General features: G+C 35.3%; 1 protein-coding gene across 5 annotated transcripts in view; it reads left to right on the forward strand.

The window, feature by feature from the left end:
• The window catches only part of GSK3B (glycogen synthase kinase 3 beta), a 203,109-nt gene that overhangs the window by 76,277 nt on the left and 101,600 nt on the right, over positions 1-25,232 (forward strand). For all 5 annotated transcript variants that reach the window (XM_072811557.1, XM_072811558.1, XM_072811556.1 and 2 more), the window contains exon 3: positions 21,427-21,510. In XM_072811557.1, the coding sequence (XP_072667658.1) occupies positions 21,427-21,510 (84 nt within the window). The remainder of the gene's footprint in view (positions 1-21,426; positions 21,511-25,232) is intronic.

Genomic DNA, 25,232 nt, shown 5'->3' on the forward strand with positions numbered 1-25,232 from the left:
ATTTCAGCAGTTTGTTGGAAAGACCATCCTTTCTTCATTAAAATGCCTTTGACCCTTTGTCAAAGTTCATTTGACTATATTTGGTGGCTGTTTCTGGGCTCTATGTTTTGTTCTAGTGATCCATTTGTATACTGTCTTTTTTTTTTTTTTTTTTAACTGTAGCTTTATGGTAAGTCTGAAGTCAGTTAATGACAGTTATTTTTATTCTTCAATGTTGTGTTCGCTATTGGACTTAATATTAAGTCCTTCTATCCATGCACATGAAATATGTTTCTATTTATTTAGATTTTTGGTTTCTTTCCTCAATAGTTTTATGGATTTCCTCATGTAAATCATGTATATATTTTGTTGGATTTATACTTAAGTATTTCATTTTGGAGGAGTACTAAAATCATACTGTGTTTTTAATTCTAAATTCCATTTGTTCATTGCTGGTGTATAAGAAAGCATTTGACTTTTCTACTTTAAACTTGTACCTATGATCTTCTTATAATCACTTATTATTTCCAGGAGGTTTTGTTTTGGATTCCCAAAGATTTTTTTTTACATAGAGAATCAGGTAATTTGTAAACAAAAGTAGTTTTCTCTTTTTCCTGTTTATATAGTTTTTATTTCCTTTTACTGTCTTACTGTATTCTGTACAGTGTTGAATGGGAGTGGTGAAAAGTCTTTTTTGTCTTGTTCCTGTTCTTAGTGGGAAAACACCTAGTTTCTTCCCATTAAGTATGTCAGCTATAGATTTTTGTAGATGTTCTTTATCAAGTTGAGACTGTATTTTGCTGTTGTTGGATAAAGTTTTCTGTAAATGTTTGTTAGATTGAACTGATCAATAGTATCATTCAGGTCAACTATGTCCTTATTGATTTTCGGCTTACTGGATCTATCAACAGCTGATAAAGTACAATAATGGATTTATCTATTTTTCCTTATGATTCTATTAGTTTTTGCCTCAAATATTTTGATACTTTTTTGTATCAAAAAAGGTGCATATACATTAAGAATTGTTGTCCTCTTTGAGAATTGATGTTTTCATTATGTTAAATGGCTCTCTTTAACTTGCTCTGAAGTCTGATTTGCCTGAAATTAATATAACTTTTCTAGCTTTCTTTTGATTAGTCTTAGAATGGTGTATCATTCTCTATCCCTTTACTTTAAAAAATTTTTTAAATACAAAATATATAACATTAAGCTTACCATCTTAACTATTTTTTCTAGGTTTGTTTTTTTTTTTTTTTTTTTTGCTGAACTCTTCCTTCCTTAGCTTCCTTGAGGTCTAGTTGACAAATTACATATATTTAAAGGGTACAGTATGATGATCTGATATATGTGTATACTGTGAAATGATTACTACAATCAGATTTATTAACACATCACGTAGTTATCTTTTTTGCATATGCATGTTGGTGAGAACACCTAAGATCTATTCTCTAAGCAAGTATCAGGTATATAATACTGTATTATTAACTATAGTTACCATATTGTATATGAAATACCTAGAATTTCTGCATCTTTTAACTGAAGGTTTTCCATTTTCCTCACTCCCCCAGCCCCTTGTAATCACCATTCTACCCTCTCTGTCTAGGAATTTGACTTTTTTCTTTCTTTCTTTCTTTTTTTTTTTTTTTAAGGATTCTACATATAAGCAAGTTTGTGCCTTTATTGTTCTCATTGGAAGTGTGAAGTTTTTAATTTTGATTTAGTTTCATTTGTCTGTTTTTGCTTTAGTTGTTTGTGTTTTCTGTATCCCCAAAAGAAGGAAATCCTATCACCACAAGGATGAACTTTAAGGACATTACTCTAAGTGAAACAAGCTAGTTACCAAAGGTTAAGTACATTGCCAATTCCAGTGTTGTGAAGTTCTTCCCCTGTATTTGCTTATAGGTTTTTTAATAGTTTTAGGTTTCATGTTTAGGTCTTTAATTAATTTTGAGTTAACTTTTTGTTTGTGGTGGAAGTAAGGGTTCATCTTCATTCTTTTGCTTCTTGGTCCAGTTTTTCCAACACTCATATGCTTAAGAGACTGTCTTTTCCCTGTTTTTTAGTCCTGGCACCATTGTTGAAAATTATTTGGCAATACATGAGGATTTATTCTATTCCAGTGGTCTACAAATTTGTCTTTTTTTTTTTTTTTTTTTACATATTTGTCTTTTTTTTTAATTTATTTTTTATTGGTGTTCAATTTACTAACATACTGAATAATCCCCAGTGCCCGTCACCCATTCACTCCCACCCCCCGCCCTCCTCCCCTTCTACCACCCCTAGTTCGTTTCCCAGAGTTAGCAGTCTTTACGTTCTGTCTCCCTTTCTGATATTTCCCACACATTTCTTCTCCCTTCCCTTATATTCCCTTTCACTATTATTTATATTCCCCAAATGAATGAGAACATATAATGTTTGTCCTTCTCCGACTGACTTCACTCAGCATAATAGCCTCCAGTTCCATCCACGTTGAAGCAAATGGTGGGTATTTTTCATTTCTAATAGCTGAGTAATATTCCATTGTATACATAAACCACATCTTCTTTATCCATTCATCTTTCGTTGGACACCGAGGCTCCTTCCACAGTTTGGCTATCGTGGCCATTGCTGCTAGAAACATCGGGGTTGCAGGTGTCCCGGCGTTTCATTGCATTTGTATCTTTGGGGTAAATCCCCAACAGTGCAATTGCTGGGTCGTAGGGCAGGTCTATTTTTAACTGTTTGAGGAACCTCCACACAGTTTTCCAGAGTGGCTGCACCAGTTCACATTCCCACCAACAGTGTAAGAGGGTTCCCTTTTCTCCGCATCCTCTCCAACATTTGTTGTTTCCTGCCTTGTTAATTTTCCCCATTCTCACTGGTGTGAGGTGGTATCTCATTGTGGTTTTGATTTGTATTTCCCTGATGGCCAGTGATGCAGAGCATTTTCTCATATGCATGTTGGCCATGTCTATGTCTTCCTCTGTGAGATTTCTGTTCATGTCTTTTGTCCATTTCATGATTGGATTGTTTGTTTCTTTGGTGTTGAGTTTAATAAGTTCTTTATAGATCTTGGAAACTAGCCCTTGATCTGATATGTCATTTGCAAATATCTTCTCCCATTCTGTAGGTTGTCTTTTAGTTTTGTTGACTGTATCCTTTGCTGTGCAAAAGCTTCTTATCTTGATGAAGTCCCAATAGTTCATTTTTGCTTTTGTTTCTTTTGCCTTCGTGGATGTATCTTGCAAGAAGTTACTATGGCCGAGTTCAAAAAGGGTGTTGCCTGTGTTCTTCTCTAGGATTTTTTTTTTTTTTTTTATTTTATTTAAGATAGTCACAGAGAGAGAGAGAGAGAGGCAGAGACACAGGCAGAGAGAGAAGCAGGCTCCATGCACCGGGAGCCCGACGTGGGATTCGATCCCGGGTCTCCAGGATCGCGCCCTGGGCCAAAGGCAGGCGCCAAACCGCTGCGCCACCCAGGGATCCCCTTCTCTAGGATTTTGATGGAATCTTGTCTCACATTTAGATCTTTCATCCATTTTGAGTTTATCTTTGTGTATGGTGAAAGAGAGTGGTCTAGTTTCATTCTTCTGCATGTGGATGTCCAATTTTCCCAGCACCATTTATTGAAGAGACTGTCTTTCTTCCAATGGATAGTCTTTCCTCCTTTATCGAATATTAGTTGACCATAAAGTTCAGGGTCAACTTCTGGATTCTCTATTCTGTTCCACTGATCTATGTGTCTGTTTTTGTGCCAGTACCACACTGTCTTGATGACCACAGCTTTGTAGTACAACCTGAAATCTGGCATTGTGATGCCCCCAGATATGGTTTTCTTTTTTAAAATTCCCCTAGCTATTCGGGGTCTTTTCTGATTCCACACAAATCTTAAAATAATTTGTTCTAACTCTCTGAAGAAAGTCCATGGTATTTTGATAGGGATTGCATTAAACGTGTATATTGCCCTCGGTAACATTGACATTTTCACAATGTTAATTCTGCCAATCCATGAGCATGGAATATTTTTCCATCTCTTTGTGTCTTCCTCAATTTCTTTCAGAAGTGTTCTATAGTTTTGAGGGTATAGATCCTTTACATCTTTGGTTAGGTTTATTCCTAGGTATCTTATGCTTTTAAATTGGCAAAGAAGAAGTCAAACTCTCCCTCTTCGCCGATGACATGATACTCTACATAGAAAACCCAAAAGTCTCCACCCCAAGATTGCTAGAACTCATACAGCAATTCGGTAGCGTGGCAGGATACAAAATCAATGCCCAGAAATCAGTGGCATTTCTATACACTAACAATGAGACTGAAGAAAGAGAAATTAAGGAGTCAATCCCATTTACAATTGCATACATATTTGTCTTTATGCTAGTTCCATACTGTCTTGATTACTATTGGCTTGTAGTTTGGTTTCAAACCAAGAAGTATTAGACTTCCAACTTCATTCTTCCTTTTCAAGATTGTTTTGGCTATTTGGGGTCCCTTGAGAGTCTATATAAATTTTAGGATTTTGATTTTCTATTATTACAAAAAATGCCATTGGAATTTTGAGGGATTGCATTGAATCTCTGTATGGCTTTGGATAGTATGGACATTTTGTTATTAAGTCTTATAAACTACAAGCATGGGATATGCCTTTCCACTCATTTCTGTATTCTTGAATTTCTTTTGGTAGTGTTTTCCTCTCTTTTTCTGCTTTATTTTTGATTTAGCATTTTCTATGATTCTATTCTCTCTCACAGGATCTATTATAATTTTTTAAAACCTTTTTCAGTGGTTGTAGTTGAGTCTGTAGTGTATACTTATAACTTTATGAAGTGCACTTCAAGTAATTCTTTCACAGATGGTGCAATTACCTTATGACAGAGTATTCCCAGTTTCTTTGTTTTTTGTTTTTTGTTTTTTTCCTCCTCTGGCTTCTTTCAAGATTTCTTCTTTGTCTTTGATCTTTGTGTTTTGAAAATGCTTGGGTATAGATTTTTTTTTTTTTTTTGTATTAATCCTCTTTTGTGTTTTCTGAGCTTCCTGAATGTGTGGTTTGGTGTTTGACATTAATTTTGGGAAATTCTCAGTTGTTGCTACTAAGGCTTTTCCTGTTCCCTTTTCTCTTGTGATATTCCCATTATGCATATTTTACAACTTTTATAATTATCTCACAGTTCTTGGATATTCTCTTCTTTTTCATTCCCCCCCCCCCTTTGCATTTCATTGTTGAAAATTTCTATTGGCATTTCTTTAGTCTTACTGGTTCTCTCCATGGCCATGTCCAGTGTATTGATCAGCCCATCAAAGGCATTGCTAATTTCTATTTACAGTGGCTTTGTTTCTAGCATTTACTTTTAAATCTTCTTAAAGTTTCCATCTTTCTCAGATTACATTACCCATCTGTTTTTGTGTGTTACCCACTTTTTTTCATTGGAATCCGGAGTGTATTAAATCAGTTATTTTAAATTCCTCATCTGATAATTTCAACATCTCCACTATATTTCAATGATTTTGGTACCTGCTGTGTGTATTCACACTTTCATTTTTGTCTTTTAGTATTCTTTGTAATTTTATGTTGAGAGCTGATATGATATATTCAGTAAAAGTTACTTAGGTAATTAGACCTTTATTTTGAGTTTTTATCTGGCAGGAGGTAGACTGTGTTTATTGTTTGTTGTAGCTGTAGATGTCAGAAACTAAAATTTCCTCTGGTATCCCTTTTATTTTGTCTCCTGTTGCTTTTGGATTTCCTGAGAGACTTCTTAAATAAATTCTGAGACATGCATTTCTTTCCATTGTGTTTCCCCATTATTATAGAGGAATCCTATTTACATGAGGTGTGACAAGAGGGAAAATGTTCTGTAGTCTTAAAATCAGTCTGTTTATAGTTGTTTATAGTCTTAAAATGAGTCTCTTAACCTGTGCTTTGGGCTTGACCTTTATAAATGCTTTTCAGTTTTTTGTTCCTCCTCTTCCCTCATAGGTGAGGTGAGAAAGCTAGAGGGGGCTGGAGTTTTATAACTAACTTCTTGCACATGGAAAGCTAGATGAGATTAGAATTGGGTATTTCTCTTTCCCCACTTCTAAGTTTAGAGAAGGCTAGAGTTGAGTATTTCTTTTCCCCCAGTTCAATTAGTTTAGAATAGTTTTCCTTGAAGGCAGGTGTTAAGAACAGAATACTCGGGGCCTGTTTGTAAATGGCTACCTTTCTGCTTCCAGTAGGTTTTTCCTAGATGTTCACTGTGAGAACCTGGTAGGGCTCCTAGAGATAAAACTGAGACAAGTATGGGGTCCTCTCTGGAGCTTTTAACTCCTAGACTTGTTCATACTGCTCCTATGTCAATTACAGTTTAGTTTTCCTCTACTGGTACTGGCTCTATAGGCAATTTCTACTCCTGGGCCTCTGCTTCAATAAGCTGTGATTCTGTGTATCTGCCTGTCTGTCTCCAGGTTTTAGGGCAGTAGTTTTACCATGTCACCTCAATTCTTAAGATTTAAGAAGAGTTGTTGATTTTTCAGTTTGTTTAGCTCTTCTCTTGTTATGAAGATGAAAGGAATGACTCCTGAGCTCCTTACATACTAGACTGGAGACCAGAAGTCCTTCCTTTGCTCATTTTATTTGTCTTTTTATTGTTGAATAGAGTTCTTTTTTCTGGATACAGATCCCTTATCAGATGATTAATCTACAAATGTTTTATCTAGTGGGTAGGGTAGTCAGTAAAGCCTCATTAGACATAGTAAGTATTTTGGCTTTAACTCTCTTCAAAGTGGGGAGCAAAGGAAGGGCTTCTTATATTTTATATATCTTATATTTTAAAACATAAGATCACAGTGCCTGCTTTGTTGAATGTAGATGGAAGGTCTGCAGAGGGAAGCTGAAAGACCATATAGCTGAACACAGGTAAGCTGGAAGACTTAGACTAGAGAGGTGGTGGGAAATGATAATATCTTGGGGAGACACACACACGCACACACACACACGTATTTTTATTATTTTTTATATTGAGATAATTGTAAATATACCTGCAGCTGTAAGAAATCACACAGAGAGATCCTGTGGACCCTTTACCGTTTCCCTCAATGGTAACATCTTGCAAAATTATAGTACCAATATCACACCTGGTATATTGACATTAATACAATCCACCAGTCTTGTTGAGATTTCCCCAGGTTTACTTGTACTGATTTGTGTGTGTGTACTTTTATACAGTTTTAACATTTCTAATTTTGTGTATTCACTAGAACAGTTCCATCATCACAAGGATCTTCATATTGCCCTTTTATAACCATAACCATTTTTCTCCCTGCCATTCCTCCATTCTTAACCTGTGGTTTAAACCCTTGCAACAACCAGTAGTCTGTTCCCCATATCTATAATTCTGTTATTTCAAGAATGGTCTATCAGTGGAATCAAATACTGTATGTAACCTTTTGGAATTGGCTTTATTTGCTCAGCATAATTCTCTGGAGCTTAATTAAAATTGCTGCATATATCACAGTTTTTTTTTTCTTCTGAGTATAGTATTTCATAGTGTGGTATACTACGGTTTATCTATTTACCTGTTGAAAGACATCTGGTAGCTATTCTGAATCATACAGCTATGAACATTCATTTGTAGGTTTTTGTGTGAACATAAATTTCCACTTCAGTGGGCTAAATGCCTAAGAGCACAATTAATTGCTTAGAATCTTGGAGATTAAAAAAAAAATCCTGGAGATATACACATACACACACACACACACATTTTTTAAGATTTTGTTTTTAAGTAACCTCTATACCCAGCATGGGGCTCAAACTCACAAGAGTCATATGCTTTACTGACTGAGCCAGCCACATGCCTTTTGGATATATTTTGAAGGTGGAACCAACAGTATTTCTTGATAGATTGAAGGTGAGGTCAGAGAGAAAGAAGATTCAAGATTTTAAAATTTTTAATCTGCGCAGCTGGATGAGTGAGATTGTCAATAATTGAGACAGGATATGGGTGGAGCAAGTTTAAGGAAGATCAGGAATTTTGCTCATGACATGTCAAGTTGAGATGTATATTAGACATAGGAGAATTGGTAAGTAGTCAGTTGGCTAAAAGATTCTGGAGTACACAGGACAGATCTAGTCTGGGGATACAAAACTGGGAGTCATCATCAGCCTTTAAAGTCCTGAAATTGGAAGAGATCAAATAGGTACTGAAAAGCGGTGAGAGACCAAGTTCTGTCTACTCCATTGTTTAGAAAATAGGAAGATTAGGAAGAACTAGCAAAAGAAACAATGTATTTGGCTAGGGAGGAAGGAGAAATTGTGGAGAAAGCATTTCAAAGAGTGACCAACTGATCATCTATTTTTGTGGAAACCATAATTATAGCATATTGGCATAATCCCTGTAGTAGCGTGAGATTTTAGTTGAGTTGTATTCTGGTGGTATATAGGATAATATATCTCCTTTCTAGTTTATTTTTAGTAAGGAAGAAAGGAGTTTTTGAGTTTTTGTTGGTGTATTCAGAAAAGCTTATGGTCCAAGGGAGGAATTGCTAGTTAATATCCAACTTAATTGTGTACGCTTTCATGAAAAACCTTTTAAATTTAATGAAGAAGTGTTATCTTTTCAGAACTCTCACATTTTTTTTTTTTGATACCTCCGAAGGCACTTAACATTTTCTCTTATGTGGTATCATTATTTGATACTTGTGTCTTTGTCTCATTTTTGAATTGTAAGTGCTTTCAGTACGAGGTCCTGGTTTATTGTCAATGTATTCCTCAAGCATATAGTAATAAATGAAGTTGATGGAGTTGAGTTACATTTTGTCTTGGTAGTTAAGAGCATTGGCTTAGGAATCTGACTCACCTGGTTTAAATCTTGTGCCTATTCTTTGCCAGCAAATTCCTTAATCTCACTATGCCTTCACCCCCTTTCTAAGTGGGAATTCATATTGTTGCCTACTCAGTTGGTTTGTGGAGAGGATTAAATGAAGTCAGGAAGATGGAGCTCTTAGCAGGGTACCTGGCTCTTGATTCTTAGTAATCCTGTAGTTTTTGGCACCGTCATTGTTAGGGAATAATAATATTTTTACTGACTTTCAGAGATACAAGGTTAAATCAGTGTTGTAGGTTAAGTTAGAGTTGACTTACACGCTTAGGCCTCTGACCACTAAGCATTTAAGAACCCTCATTTTAATATTTACTTCAATCCATATTAGCTGGCTGGGAATAGAAGTCCTTTAGGCTCTCCAGGCATCCTTTCTGTCGTTTCCCTTTCCTTTTAATGTGCTGGGCAAGTTGTTTGTACAACTGAGGGGGAAAATTTGCATGCATGAATCCTGTTTATTTTTCCTATAAAATTGGGATTTTGGGATGCCTGGGTGGCTCAGCGGGGTGAGAGTCTGCTTTTGGCTCAGCGCATGATCCTGGGATCCGGGATCTAGTCCCACATCTGGCTTCTTGCAGCGAGCCTGCTTTTCCCTCTGCCTCTCTCTGTGTGTCTCTCATGAATAAATAAATAAATCTTTTTTTAAAAAAGTGGGATTTCTTTGTAGAAAATTTTAAGCCTCCTGAGCAGTATTTTAGAACTATAATTTACAATTTAGATTTTTTATTTATATACTATCTAATTATAGTAATGTCAAAGAAAAATGTTATTCTAAATTTCTAGAAGATTAGTTGAAATTAGAAAGTCCACTCTAGAAAGGAGAAAAAATGAGTGGGAAATATCAGAAAGGGAGACAGAACATGAGAGACTCCTAACTCTGGGAAATGAACTAGGGGTGGTGGAAGGGGACGTGGGTGGGGGGTGGGGGTGACGGGTACTGAGGGTGGCGCTTGATGAGATGAGCACTGGGTGTTTATTCTATATGTTGGCAAATTGAACACCAATAAAAAATAAATTTATATATAAAAAAAGAAAGTCCTCTGTATGTTTATATCTATCTATATAGATATAGATAGTACATTTAAAAAATATATATATACATATATATATACTAAATACAAAAGAGATTGAATATATAAGGAGCTTTCTTTCCTTGGCTTCTAGAGCAGGAGATGGCTAACTGTGCACCTATTGCCTATTTTTGTAAATAAAGTTTTATTGGAACATAGACACACCCATTTCTTTACATATCGTTGTTGACTGCTTTTCCACTAGAGTTAAGTAGTTGCAATAGAGACTATGGCCTGCAAGCCAAAGTATTTATAATCTGGCCCTTTATAGAAAATATTTGCAGACCCTTATAATAATACCCTTGCAGCACTAGAGTATTAGTTTGGTGGTTTATCTTTTACAGCCTTACACATTCTCGGTTTCTTGTATGATTGCTTTTCATCTGTCTGCCTACATGTTGATATTCTCCAGGATCTTCTTGGGAATGTCTTTTCTGTCATGGGGCTTATGTGACACCACTGCCTAGGTTCTATTGCCTGACTAGTTTATTAGTGTCCTTTGTAGACTTTTCTGTTGCTGGAAACTCTGGCTACTACTTTTTCGTATTTTACAGGCAATTTTAATCTACTCCTGTGGCTTCAAGAACCATGTAGGCCTCTTACTAGAGGATAAAATGAACATATTAGATTGCTTTCTGGACCATTCCATATCTGTGTCCTTCAGTCATTTCAATAAATGTGTCCCAAACTGAACTCCTTCCTTCCGTCTTCCAAAACAGCCTCCTAGGCTAGTGAACTCTATGTCATGTTTATAGTCACATGAGTCAGAAGCTTGATAGTTATCACTCCCCTCTTTTCAGTTACCAAACCCATGGCAGCAGGCAATCAAATAACTCTTGATCTGCCTCTCAGTTGATCTGCCATTCTCTTCCTTCTATCTTTACTCTTTCTACCTCAGTGCAGGGCCTAGTTTAATTTATCTTCTTTTCTTTTTTTTTTTTTTTTTAATTTATCTTCTTTAAAAAAATTATTTTATTAACCAGTGATCTTCCCAAAACAAATCTCTTGCTTAGAGCAGATTGGTTGTTCCTTATGGCTTGTAGTATTCAAACCTTTACTGCTGTATTTAAGACTTTCCACTTTCCAGAATTAAGGTCCCTTTCCAGAATTTTTCAAGGTACTAATTAAGCCACTGTTTCTTAGGTCCAATCCCCATTTACCTGTAGCAGTTTGTGAATGAGCTAGAGTTTTCACGTTGTATTGTAATTGTTGGATTGGCTTACCCATTAGAATATGAAACCTTTAAGGACTGTGAATTTTCATACACTCAGAGCCCTGGCTCTGACACATTCAGAATATTTGTTTTACATGTGGAGTTATTTTGAGATGATATTCTAGCCAATTGTAGGGTATTTGGGGGCATCTGAATTTACTGTGGAATCAAAGATTTAGAGATGGATTAAACAATTTTTCAGCCCTAGTGTGATTACAAAGGATGGTTGATGGAACTTTGGATAATCCTTTTTCAAGGAAGATTTTATTTATTTTATTTGAGATAGAACATGCATGCACAAGAGAAAGTGGGGGAAGGGCAGTGGGAGAGGGAGAGAGAATTTTAAGCCAACACTTGTGCTCAGTGTGAGTTGGACTTGAGGCTCAATCTTATGACCACTGAAATCATGACCTGAGCCCAGACCAAGTCAGACGTTTGACTGAGCCACTCAGACACCCTTGGATAATTCCTTTTTGAAGAAGAGGATGTGTTTTGGAAAAATAGTCCTTGAAGCAAAACTTTTTTTTTTTTTTTTTTAAGCAGAACTTTTGAAGTCAATCCTATTTTACTGTATTTTATGAAAGTGGAGCTTTCTATGGTAGGAAAGATCAGTAGAATGAAATTTGGTGAAGAAAAGATGATAGCCATATCCACAGTATTATTAAGCTTGCTGGTTGTTAATTCACCTAAAAGTTAGCTTTTCCTTTATTGAACTTCACATAAGGGTGCATAAAGTACCCTTTTGGGAATCCTTTGACTGAATGCTTTTTAGCTCCTGAGAGGTTTTCACACACACACACCTCCCCCCACTTTTTAAAGTATGAGGTATCAAATGATGTGAAAATGAACCATAGCCTCTGTTTAGTGGAGGATATATCTTAATCGCTATTGGTTAAACCAAAAGAATAATTTTTTCCTTTAAATGTGGCTTTCAGGTTTTCTTATACAGGTATGGTATTTATTCCATCTTGAGTATTTCTTTTTTTAGATGGGAATGTTAAATAAGAATGTAGTTTAATTATAATTTTTTTTAATCTTTCCTATATTGGAAAAAATTGCATTTATATAGACATTGTTTTTCTACACTTGATTGTAGCCAAAAAGCCGAGAAGCAATGACAGATTGTTTTTCTAAAATGGATTTTAAATTTTTAATTATGATCCTATGGTAAGGAATACATTTTACGTTGCAGTCCAGTGCACAGAAAAATAACTGAAACAAGTTTGGTGAAAAAGTCCTTAATCTTACTATATTAAAGTTCTTATTCTTTTCTCTTCTCCTTACCACCCCATTCTCAATCCTGATTGGCTGAACCCACAATTTGGAAAATACTGGCAAGTTGTAAGGTAGAAGCAATTACAGAAACAGGGAATTTACTCTGTGAAAGACAAAGTAACCAGAACTTTGAGAGCTCTGTGACTAATACAGAATGATATACAAAAAAATTCATCTTTCCTGATAAGGCACTTACATAGTAGGTTAGTTGGACAAGTTGTGTGGGTGTGGATGTGTGTTTCTCTACAGTTACTAGAATGTAGTATCTGATTTTTGTAGGATACTTTTTGAAAAGTATTCTTTTGTATGACACCATTGAAGTATAGTTTGCAAAAATAAAACCAAGAGAATATATGATAAATTCCAAAAGATTTGTAGATACTGCAGGAAATAAGAGATCAGAGATTAGGGTGAGTTAGAGCAGCTAGGAATGGCCTTGTGAAAGAGGTGGGAGTTAAATAGGAACTTTAAGGATGGGTAGAATGTGTGTAGGTGGGAGGGAGGGTGCAGACATTCCAGTGATGGTGTGATCAGTGGCTTAGAATTGGGAATGAAATAATATGGTCAGAAAGAGTGAGAAGTGGAATCTAGTTATGACTACATTGGTTATGAGTGGAAGATAAGATGAAGCTAATTAGAAAGAATTAGAATATGAAGTGATTTATCTGATAGGACATAGGAAAATCTCTAGCTCTCAGGATTTGATTTGTTAATAACATTGCCATTCTAGATCTCTTTTGGTTGCTGTTTGCATGATACATCTTTTTCCATCCTTTTACTTCCAAGCTATTTCTGTCTTTGAATTTAAGGTATGTGTGCACTGTAGAGAATGTAGTTGGAGTTTTCTTTCTTATCCAGTCTAACAATCTCTGCCCTTTGATTGTGTGCTTAGTTAATTACATATTGTGTGGTTTTTGTTATGGTTGGAGTTACCTGTGCCATGGTGTTCTTTCTTTTGTTTATCTCTTATGTTTTTGTTCCTCTGCTCTCATGTATTGCCTTCATTTTTTAAGGTACCATTGTAGGGTCCAGGGTTGTGTTTTGTTTTATTTGTTTGTTTTAGCATTACAAAAATTATTTTCTTAGTGGTTGCTATAGGAATCACAATGTGCATTTCAGTCTGATTCAGGTTATACTAAATTCAGTAAAACATAGCACCTTTTCACAGATAGAGCTGCATTTTCTCGTCCCCCTTTTCCTACCATTATTGTCATGTGTGTTACATCTATTTATGTGATAAACTTAATAAAACACTTTTTGTAATTGCTTTATTCAATATACGTATTTGGTGAAATTAAGGGAAGAAAAATATATTTATATAGTCTTTTATATGTTCCTATTTATATTTACCATTTCTGTGATCTCCTTTCTCCTTGTGGATCAGATTACCTCCTGATGTCATTTCTTTTCAGTCTGAGAAACACTCATAGTATTTCTTAAAGTCAGGCCTTCTGTAGAGTATTCTCCAATTAAACATCAATCTGGAGGGGGGCCTAGGTGGCTCAGTTGGTTAAGTGTCTACCTTTGGCCTAGGTCATGATCTTGGGGTCCTGGGTTTGAGCTTTATGTTGGGCTCCCTGCTCAGCGGAGAGCCTGCTTATCCCTCTCCTTCTGCTGCTTCTCTCCCTCCCCCCGCTTGTGCTCTCTCTCTCTTTCAAATAAATAAAATGTTTTAAAAAATGATTTAAAAAATAAATCCGGGAATGTATTTTTCCTTTCATGTTCAAAAAATAATTTTTCTGTATATAGCCTTCCTGGTTGACAGGATTTTTAAATTTTATCTTATTTTTTGCCTTCTGGCCTTCATCAGTCTGATGATTAATCAGCTGTTTATTGTTTTTCCCATGTATATTATAAGCCTTCTTTTTGTTACTGCTTTCATGATTTTTTTTCTTTTTGTCTTCAGTTCAAAAGTGATGTGCCTAGATGTGAATTGCTTTGCATTTATCCTTTCGGGGCTCATTTAGCTTAGGGTTCATTAAGCTTTGTGGTTAATAGAGTAGTGTTGCTCATCAAATTTTGGGTGTTTTCAGCAGTTATTTCTTCAAATATTTTTTCTCCGTTTTCTTTTTACTCTTTTCTTTTTTGATGCTGCCTTTATACATATGTTGGTAGGTGTACTATTATCCTACATGAGGTTTCTGAGGCCCTCTTCATTTTTCTGCAGTCTTTTTTTCATTTTGTTCTTTCAGCTGGATAATTTCTGTTTCTCTATTTTTAAGTTCACAGATTTTTTTTAAAATGTCATCTCAAATCTTATCTTGTGCCCACAGTTAATCTTTCACTTTGTTACACTTTCACTTCTAGTATTTCCAGGTTTTAGAAGTTAGTATATTCTGTATTGAAATTTCCTACTTATGTAATTGCCATATTTTCCCTTAATTTTTAATACATGGAGTGGGGGTAAGCCTGGGTGGCTCAGTGGTTTGGCACCACAGGGTATGATCCTGGAGACCAGGATTGAGTCCTGCATCAGGCTGCCTGCACGGAGCCTGCCTTCTCCCTCTGCCTCTCTCTCTCTGTCTTTCTCTCTGTGTGTGTCTCTCATGAATAAATAAATAAAATCTTAAAAAAAATTTTTTTTAATATATGATTTCCCTTAACTCTTTGAATATATTCTCTATTTTAAAATTTTTCCCACTTTACTGAGATAGAATTGATATAAAACATTCTGTATGTTTAAGGTGTACACATTCATTTGGTGTATTTATATATTGCAAAATGATTACCACCATGCCATTAACTGTCACACCTTATAATTACCTTTTTTTTTTTTTGTAAGATTTTATTTATTTACTCATGAGAGACACAGAGAGAGAGAGAGAGAGAGGCAGAGACACAGGCCAAGGGAGAAGCAGGCTCCCCACAAGGAGTCTGATACGGGACTTGATCCTGGATCCTGAGATCATGCCCTGAGTTGAAGCAGACACTCAACTGCTGAGCCACCCAGGCATCCCTATAATTTTTAGCATTTCTTTTTGTGATGAGAATGTGTAAGATCTACTCTTTTAGCAACTTAGAAATATATATTTGGTATTATTAACTATAGTCACCATACTATAGGTGAGATTCTCAGAACTTATTCATGTTGTAACTAGAAGTTTGTACTCTGACCAACATCTCCCCTTTTCCCTACTCTCCAGCCCCTGGAGAATAGTCTTTCTATGAGTTTGACTCTTTAGATCGCATGTATAAGTGATATATGGTATTTGTCTTTCTCGGCCTGATTTATTTCACTTAGTATAATGACCTCAAGGTCCATCCATGTTGCAAATGTAAGGTTGTCCTTCTTCTGGCTGGATGATATTCCTGTCTGTCTATATCACATTTTCTTTACCCATTCATCTGTTGATGGATACTTAGGTTGTTTCCATGTCTTGGCTTTTGTGAATGATGGTGTCAGTGAATGTGAGAGTACAGATGTCTCTTCAAGATAATGATTTTAATTTTGCAGTATATTCCCAGAAGTGTCATTGCTGGATCATGGTAGTTCTGTTTCTAATATTTTCAAAAACCTCCATACTATTTTTCATAGTAGTTGCATTAATTTAATTTCCTATTACCAGTGCACAAGGGTTACCTTTTCTCCACGTCCTTACCACCACTTTATCTTTTTGATGATAGCTGTTCTAACAGGTATGAAATGATACCTCATTGTGGTTTTGATTTGCATTTCCCTGATGATTAGTGATGTTGAACACTATCTCATTTAATCTGTTGGCTGTTATATGTTCTTTGCAAAAAATGTCTATTCAGATTTTTGCCCAGTTTTTAATTGACTTGTTTTTTTGCAATTGAGTTGTCTGAGTTCTTTATATATTTTGGATATTAACCCCTATCTCATATATGATTCAAAAATATTTTGTTCCATTATATAGGTTGCCTTTGATTTTATTGATGGTTTTATTTGCTCTGCAAAACCTTTTTAATTTGATGTAGTTCCCACTTGTTTATTTTTGCTGCTGTTGCCTTTACTTTTGCTGTCACATCTAAAAACTCATTGCCAAGACCAGTGCCAGGAAACTTATGTACTCCCTATGTTTTCTTCCAGGAGTTTTATAGTTTTAGGTCCTTATGTTTTCCAATAGAATAGCTACTTTGTATTCTTGTCTGCTAAATCCAACAACTGTGTCTACCCAGAGTCACTTTCTGTTAGCTGCTTTTTTTTTTTTTAACCTAAGAGTAGGTCAGCTCTTTCTATTGTCTGCATGTCTTACATTTTTTTCTTTTTTCTTTTCTTCCTTTTTAAAAAAGTTTTTATATTTTTGACAGTTGGACATTTTCAGATGCTACATTGTAGCAACTCTGAACTCTGATTATTTTGTTTTTTGTTTTTTAATCCTCTGAAGGTTGTTATTTTGGGATTTTCCTTTTTTTCTTTCTTTTTTTTTTTTTTGTAACTCATCTGCATCTAATCTGTAGAATACCTTCACAACTTGAAGCCCCTAATTCTGTTTTAATTTTTTTATTCTAATTTTAATTTTTTAGCCTGATTTTTTTTTTCAGATGCTGTGTCTGTATAGTTTAGTAGGAAACCAGTTATTGTTTAGAGATTATGCTTAAAACATCTTGAATTTATAAGGCTTCCATCATTTTTTTATTGTTCTATACATGGATGGAGGAGTCCATTTAAAATTTGGCCAGCTTTTAACTTGGCCTCAGCTTTTACTTTCTCAGAGGCCTGTTGGGATTCCCCTGCATGTGTGCACAGCTTTTCAGTCAGCCAGGAATATGTGGAGGGCTTATTTAGCCCCGCTGGGCCTCTCATGTCTAGGATCTATCTCCCTGTTACATTTCTTAAGTGTTAGGCCAAGTCTGTCATTTTCCCCAGCTGGGACTTTATCCTCAGGGGAACAGAACTATGAGCTTTCTTCTTACTTTGTTTCTTATCAGATTTGCCATTTTTACTGCCAGTGCCACTGGACATGGGTTTTTCTCTTTTCTAAATGATGGTAGTGCCCTTCCAAGCAAAATTCCTTGTTTTCATGGCCAACTCTGCCCTGGTAAAACTGCCTCAACCTGTGAGCTGGGCGGTGGTGGTTGGAGACAGTAGCATCCTCTGGCAAAAAAAAGGCTGCTGATCCCTATTGTCCCAACTCCAGTGTCCAGCAGCTTTTCATGATTAAATGCTACTTGATTTGTTGTTGCCTTGATTCCTAGAGTCTTGAAATGTTTGTTTTCTACAATGTAGTCCTCTTTTTAAAATTAGGATTTCTTTCTTTTGAGAGAGCAAGAAGAGAGCTTACGCACTCATGTGTGAGCTGGGAGAGGGGCAGAGGGAGAGAAAGACTCTCAAGCAGACTCCCCACTGAACAAGAACCCTGGCCCCACCCAGGGTTGTATCTCATGACCCTGAGATTGTGACCTGCACCAAGACCAAGAATCAGACACTTAACTAAGCCACCTAGGAACCCTTAGCTTTTTTTTTTTTTTTTTTTTTTTTTATATATACAACCCTAGCTTTTAATAGGTGTTTTGAAGGGGAGTGGATTTGCCACATCTATTTATTCCACTACAGCTGGAAATATTGTCTCTTTTTAAACTTTCTAACTTCTTATTCCTTCCCCTGTGTCTTCCAGGCCCACTGTAATTTACTCTAGTCGGGCTTTCCTTACCACTGTTCCCCCTAAAGCACTTTTGTAAGAGTCACAAGCATCCTGCATTTACTCTTTGCAATTATCAGTTTTCTCTTTTTATCTTAATCAACCTTTCAGCAGCTGTCCACATAAATGGTCACTCCCTTTTTCTGAAAATGTTTTTGAATTGGCTTCTAAGATAACATTTTCTCCTGTTTTTCATCCTACTTCATTGACTCCTCCAAGTGATCTACTCCTTCTCATACCTCTGAATATTTATTTATGTATTTTGGTCTAAACTTCTTCCCCAGATGATGCCGTTGGGTTCCCTTGCTTTAAGTTTCCTTTATGAAGGTGATACATACAAGCTTCAATACAATCATGGAATTTTCACTTGGATGTCCAGTAAACATTTCAAACTTCAAAGATAGAAAACAGAAATCTTGAACCACTTTCACCATCAAATTTATTCTCTTCAGTTTTTAGAATGATCTTTTTAAAAGGGTAAATCAGATTATGTCATTTTCCTGATCAAAACTGCATTGGCTTTCCTTTACATTTAATGTAAAACTCAGTTTATTACCATGATTAAAACAGGTTATAGACCTACCCCCTGCCTACTTTCTCTGAACTTTTCTTCTCTTCCTTTACTCAATGTGCTACAATCATGTAATTCTTCTAGCTATTTCTTGAATGTGTCACGTCCACCTCTAGCCATTTACATTTGGAGGTTCCTATAAGCTGCAGTGTTCTTCTCTCATATTTTCACATGGTTCTCATCATCATATCATACACATTTGTGTTCAGATCTTACCTCCTTTGTGAGGTATACTCTGACTTCCCTATCCAAAATATAGCTGCTTGTCCATTTTATACTCTGTCTCCTTACGGTATATGAAAATACATTCTTCCTCACTGTCCTTCATAGACTGTAAGTTTCATGAAGATAGGAACTTTATCTTGTTCACTGCCATATCTTTAACACTATGAACGATGTCTAGCATAGAATAGATGCACAATATTTGTAGAATAGCTGTGTTCTCTATAGAATTAGTATGCCATTAGTGAATTAATAAAGAATGACTCAGTAACAATGGCTAGGCTTGTGATAGTTGTATATTTATTTTCATTCAGGCGTTAACTTTGTTTGCCTAATGTTGGCATGATTAATACTTATAAATGTTACTCTGGGAAATTTATATTTTAGACCTTATAGGGAATTTTAAGATGAGAAAATTTAAGACTTAAAAAGAATAGAATCTGATAAAGTAAGGTCCATGTATTTGCTTCACTTACGCATTCTTTCCAGTAAAAGTATCCATAAACGTATACAACTTCCATTATCTGAGAATTTAATAGTTCTCTTTTATAACTCTCTTAATGAGTCCGGAAAAATAGCTTATTTTAACATAGTTGGCTCTGTTGAAAAACAATCTTAAATGTATGCACATCATGAGAGCAGTGAGTCTTAGCTTACTAGCAGTTCTTCCACAAAACTAGCTACGTAGATGTGAACTGGCAAAGTGCAGACACACTTCCAGACTTAGCATCAGTTTAAAATGCAAATAGACATAGTTTTGAAATGGTTAAAGTTTTTTGTGTTCTTCTCTACCACAGTCAAAATTCAGAATGTGACCTATCTTTATCAAAGCAATTATACTGTATAATTGTGTGGTGTCTGCTTATTTCTTCAGCTATAAACATTTTATAACAAGTAATGGGATGAAAGATTGATGTTCTATAAAAGAATTTTTTACTTTTTTTTTTTTAAGATTTTATTTATTCAAGTGAGACACAGAGAGTAAGGCAGAGACATAGGCAGAGGGAGAAGCAAGCTCACTGTGGGGAGCCTGGTGCAGGACTTGATCCCAAGACCACAGGATCATGACCTGAGCCAAAGGCAGAACCTCAACCACTGAGCCACGCAGGAGACCCTAAAATTTATCTTCTTTGTTAATATATACTCTTCAAATTTATGACTGCAGAAACTTATTTTGTTTTTTATGACTGCAAAAACTTATGTTGTTATTTAAGCATCATATTATTTAATGCTTTCTTTTCATGAAGAATGAACATAACTTTGAAACTCCCCAAAGGAAAAATTATTTGTGTGGTCTATAAATTTATCAGGACTGTACAATTTCTAGTATGCCATATTTTAACTTAGCAACTGAGCCCTTCTTATGAGGTTCTCAGATTTTTCTTTCCTTTTTTTTTTTTTTTTTTTTGTAACCATATCTTGGAAGATGGCAGGGCTTGTCAGAGCCCTTTGCCCCCAAATTCATTTATTCAGTAAGGAGTTTGATTTTTATTACACTTGTGAAAGACTACAGTAGTAATAGTTCATTCCAGATTATCTCTTACATATTATACACACTGCTTCTCAAGCTATTAGTGGTGAAGTATTAGTTTAAAAATTTCCAGTTCTGGGATACCTGGGTGGCTTAGTGATTGAGTGTCTGCCTTTGGCTCAGGTCGTGATCCTGGGATGGATTCCTGCATCAGGCTTCCCGCAGGGAGCCAGCTTTTTGCTTTGCATATGTCTCTGCCCCCCTCTCTGTGTCTCTCATGAATAAATAACATCTTAAAAAAAAAAAAGCTTTCTAAGGTTTTAAATAAATATATATTTATTATATTATATATTTTATTTAAAACCTTAGAAAGCTTTTCTAATACATATTAGAAATATATATAGAAAATATATTTCTATATATATAGAAAATATTTTTCTTATTTAATAAAAATATTTTTATTTTTTATTTTTATTTTTATATATAAATAAAAAATATATTTCTATATATAGAAAATAATAAGTATATATATTTCCAGCTCATCAAAGAGTGATATTGTTGTAAAATACAAATCAGTTACTAGAAAAGTGAAATTTAAAAAAATACAAAATGTAAGCCCCACTCTTTATTATAAGATTCACAGATATGAAATGATTCTGTCAAATTGCTCTAAAACATTCTAAGCACTTATGTTCAATTCTGTATCTTGCAGAATAGTAGAAACTAGACTAGTAACAGACTATTAACAGATCAGTCGCAGGTTAGCAGTGGTCTTATAGACCATACTTTTTATTTTGTTTAAAATTTTTTTGGTATTTTTTTAATTTTTAAAATTTTTAATTAAAGTATAGTTGACATAATATTAAATTAATTTCAGGTGTACAACATAGCGATTCAACAATTATATACATTATGAAACTCTCACCACAATAAGTATATTACAGTATTATAGACTATATTCCTTATATTTTGCTTTTCATCTCCATGACTTATTTATTTTACACGTGGGCAGTTTGTACCTCCTATTCCCTACTTATTTTGTCCAGGTCCCCACCCCCAGACCATACTTTTTGGAAACATATCCATAGCCTCCTCTTTGTATTGTTTGATGTTATGAAATCTTAGCATCTTAGTCAATATGGTGAATAGCATTTATCCTTTAAAAAATATTTTCATGTGTTTCCTTTTCAGAACCGAGAGCTCCAAATCATGAGAAAGCTAGACCACTGTAACATAGTCCGATTGCGTTATTTCTTCTACTCAAGTGGTGAGAAGGTAGGTCTTGCAGAAAGTACGTACTGAATATTGTGATAGTCATCATTCTCTACCCTATCCCCTACCCTAGCCCAACTTGCAGAAGTTTTGCTAATTGAGCCCTGGTGATTCTGAGCTCAAGATATAATCATTGAATCTCATTAGTTATGTCAGAAAATGTTTATGAAATGATAAAGGGAATGAATTTTTAAGAATTTTTCTCTTTTGGAATATTTGTCTTTAATTCTGTATTTATATACACACACACATATATTTTAAACCTTCTGTGTTCCTTACGTGCTCCTGGAGCCCCATGATAGTTCCACCTGTTATTAGAGGGTAGAAAATTATGTCATTTTAAGTAGAAGTATTGGAGGGAAAAGGGAAACAGCTTGTTATAAGTGGTCACTATTTATGATCATATGTAATTCTGTGAAAGCAAAGGATAATAATTAAAGGAGACTTTGTGCTGGGCATCCACCAACCCTTTTGGTCTTTCTGTTCAGATGACAGTAACTAATGCCATTGTGCTCATTGGAGTTTGAAGTGCAGAAGTCAGTTTCTTCTGTTTTACCTTCTACTTTCTGCCCATTCACTGTCCCTTCCCCCCAGATTCAATATTTTCCTTACATTTCTGCTTCACTGGTTTGGGATGAAAGGGCAGGGCAAATAATAAAGCACTTAATCTTTTTAGCTAAACAAAAATGACTTTGGATAAGTCCATTTAATATATTGGACCTCAGATTTCTGGTATATACTATCTAAAGTTCCTAGATCCATAATTCCTCTTGATTTCTAAGCCCAGTGTTCTTTTTACTTCATTTAACTATAATTTCCCAGTATACCAGTGTTTAACCGTTTTCCATTAAATTTTGTTTAGATTATTCCCTTAGAAGTTCTTTTTTTCATATCAAAGCCTATAATATGGGAAGGTACTTATGTATTAAGCCATGATTCTGATATACCTCTTGTAGATACGTAAATGTAATATATTTATATGTGTTTGTGTCAGTCATAGCTAATGTTTTAGCAACCATAATTAGCAAATTGGCTCCTTAGTGACTCTTATTTCTCAGGTGGTTATGTTAAGGACTGTAAGCCGTTGTAAAAAATACTTATAAGAGCTCTTTTGTTTCTAAAGCCAGTTTTGAGGTTCATGCTGCTTTTTTTTTTTTTTTTAACATAGCAAACTGCCTGTTATGTCTTTAATCTTTAGTCTAGTTTTGACATGTCTTTACTTTTTCCTGTCTCTTCTCAAATAAAATTATGGAACATCTGTTATGTTCACAGCACTCTTATAATGGAATTTTGCATCCTCATGACTTTTTGTTATTAGATGCTACACATTATAATACCCCAGGGAGGAAAGTAAAGGTCAGAATTATTTGTTCCATGAACCACTGGATTACATAGAGATTGGTTTGCAAAGGTCTCCTTACAAAACCCCTAAACCTTTTCTCATGATTACTTTATTTATATAGTTTTCTCTGTATAGCAGACACTGTTTTTAGTACTTTATAAATATTAGCTCATTTAATGCTTATGAAGATAAAGAGCAGAAAAGGAAGAATGTCAAACTTTTGAATAAAGGTTCTATCTGATTTTGGTCTGGGGGAAACTTTGATCATAGTCTGCCCTCACTCTCACTTAATCCTGCCTTGGGAGTGATAGTAGACTGTTATCTGTGTACCCCAGAGGATAGATTTTCCTCCCTGTTGCTGTTCAGAACTGTTTTATCATCATAAATGGTTTTACAGATAAAGAGCAATTGAGAAGTCATTAAGCACAAAGTCTGGGTAACCAGAAAGACACTGAACCTCTATTATAAAAAAGAAATACACTTTCTAAAGTTTTATTTCTCTCAGAACTTTGTCTTAAGCTTTGTAAATTTTCCAAAGTGAGAAGAATGATTCCTCTTAATTTTGAATAGCTTCATTAAAAAAAACAAAACAAAAAAGCTGTGATATATTGCTGAAAATAATGATCCTTCCTTAACAAAAAAGGAAGGTTTTCTGAAGATATGCAGAAATACACAGGTTCAGGATCTCCCATAATCTTCTAGCCACCAAAAAGATGATTTCTTCTTGCCTAATTCATAATCTCCACTTCCGTTCTTCTGAATTGTTCTGGCAGGGCTAACATCACTCAAGACAGCCTGGGTGGCTCAGCTGTTTAGCGCTGACTTCAACCCAGGGCATGATCCTGGAGTCCCGGGATTGAGTCCCATGTTGGGCTTCCTGAATGGACCCTGCTTCTATCTCTGCCTGTGTCTCTGTGCCCCTCTCTCTCTCTCTCTCTCTCTCTCTCTCTCTTTCTTTGTCTCTCATGAATAAATAAATAAAATCTTAAAAAAAAAAAAAAGATACCAGGTAGTAAATTAATATATCCCATATGAGAAGATGGGGATTGAGAGCTCAGGTTTGTAATTATCAGTTCTAATTCTTAAGAGTAAGTCACTGAGAATGAACTTAGAACTACAGTTTTGGAAAAGGATCTAAATGTCTTAGGAAATTCTTACAAATCTTTAAAGATGATTTCTCTCTGAATATGAAGTCCTATATTAGGTAGGCATTTTTCTAACAAGCATTAGGTATATATTAGAATTTTGAGGGAGGAAATAATAATAGTTCGAGATGCCTCTGGGACATGCAAATAGCAATGTCCATTAGATAGATACATGTTTGACTTCATAGATGGTAGAGGTGGTAGTGGAGGCTGGGGTGCTAAGAGGAGAAAGGACATTGACAAGGTTGGATTGATAAAGAGTCATATAGCCATGTGGTAGAGCTCTTAGGAGTTCTGGGAGGAGGGAGAAAGGATGTTGAGACCAGGGCAGTGAAGAACCAGATGATTGCCAAGTATTGCCTTCTAGTCCTAGAATGTGAGAACAGTCTTCATTTGGGAGAACTGAAAGAAACCAGTCCCTTTGGGTGGGATCCAGGTTTTTACTGCAAAGCAGTAAAAAACAAACAAATAACAACAAACAAAAAACTTCTGTGAAAAGACTGGGATTCAAAACTCCATGATGAGTTTCTTTTCAGGTTGTCGGAGAGCTTAGGGGAATGTCCGAACAGGAGATCGGTGGTCAGAATATATGCCTAAATGAAATGTGAAGAGGCAATTAAAGGGATGATTTTAGAAATTGTGAGGATGAGAAGAAAGAGTTCAGTGTTTAAAGATTATAAGGATGAAAGACTTGATTGATGGATGAGTTCAGTTGTATATGGGAATATTTAATAACTCTTTCATTGTCGTACTCCTCTCTCCTTCCCTACTATTTTCTTAGTCTCTTCTGTGCCTTTTGTCTCCTTCCTCTTGAATCTCTATTTACTGGGTTTTTTTTTTTTTTTTCACTCTGGGTTCTGGGTCTTTATTTTTTGGTCTCTGGGTTTCTTCCCTCTCTCTTGGTCTGTGACACCCCCTCAGATTTCTTTTTCCTCTTCAACTCTGGTGTCTGTCTCTCTCATTTACTTCCTCTGTGGATTTCGACCTCTTCTTTGGGTTACCTGTACCCCTCTGTTGTTGGGTTTCTAGATATTTCTTTGAATATCTGATCCTTCTGAGTCTTTGTATGGATTCTAATATGTCCTGAGGCTTCTTCATTCTTATTTTTGATGTTTCTTCATCCTTGACCAGACAAAAATATTTTTTAATATTTTGAAAGTATAGGCTTATGGTACTTCTGTGAATTCTGAGTTTTGTGTTTTTCAGTATCAGTATTTGGCAGTAGAAACTCCTTTCCC

This window comes from Canis lupus, chromosome 35, assembly GCF_048164855.1.
Source record: "Canis lupus baileyi chromosome 35, mCanLup2.hap1, whole genome shotgun sequence".
NCBI classification, from domain to species: Eukaryota; Metazoa; Chordata; class Mammalia; order Carnivora; family Canidae; genus Canis; species Canis lupus.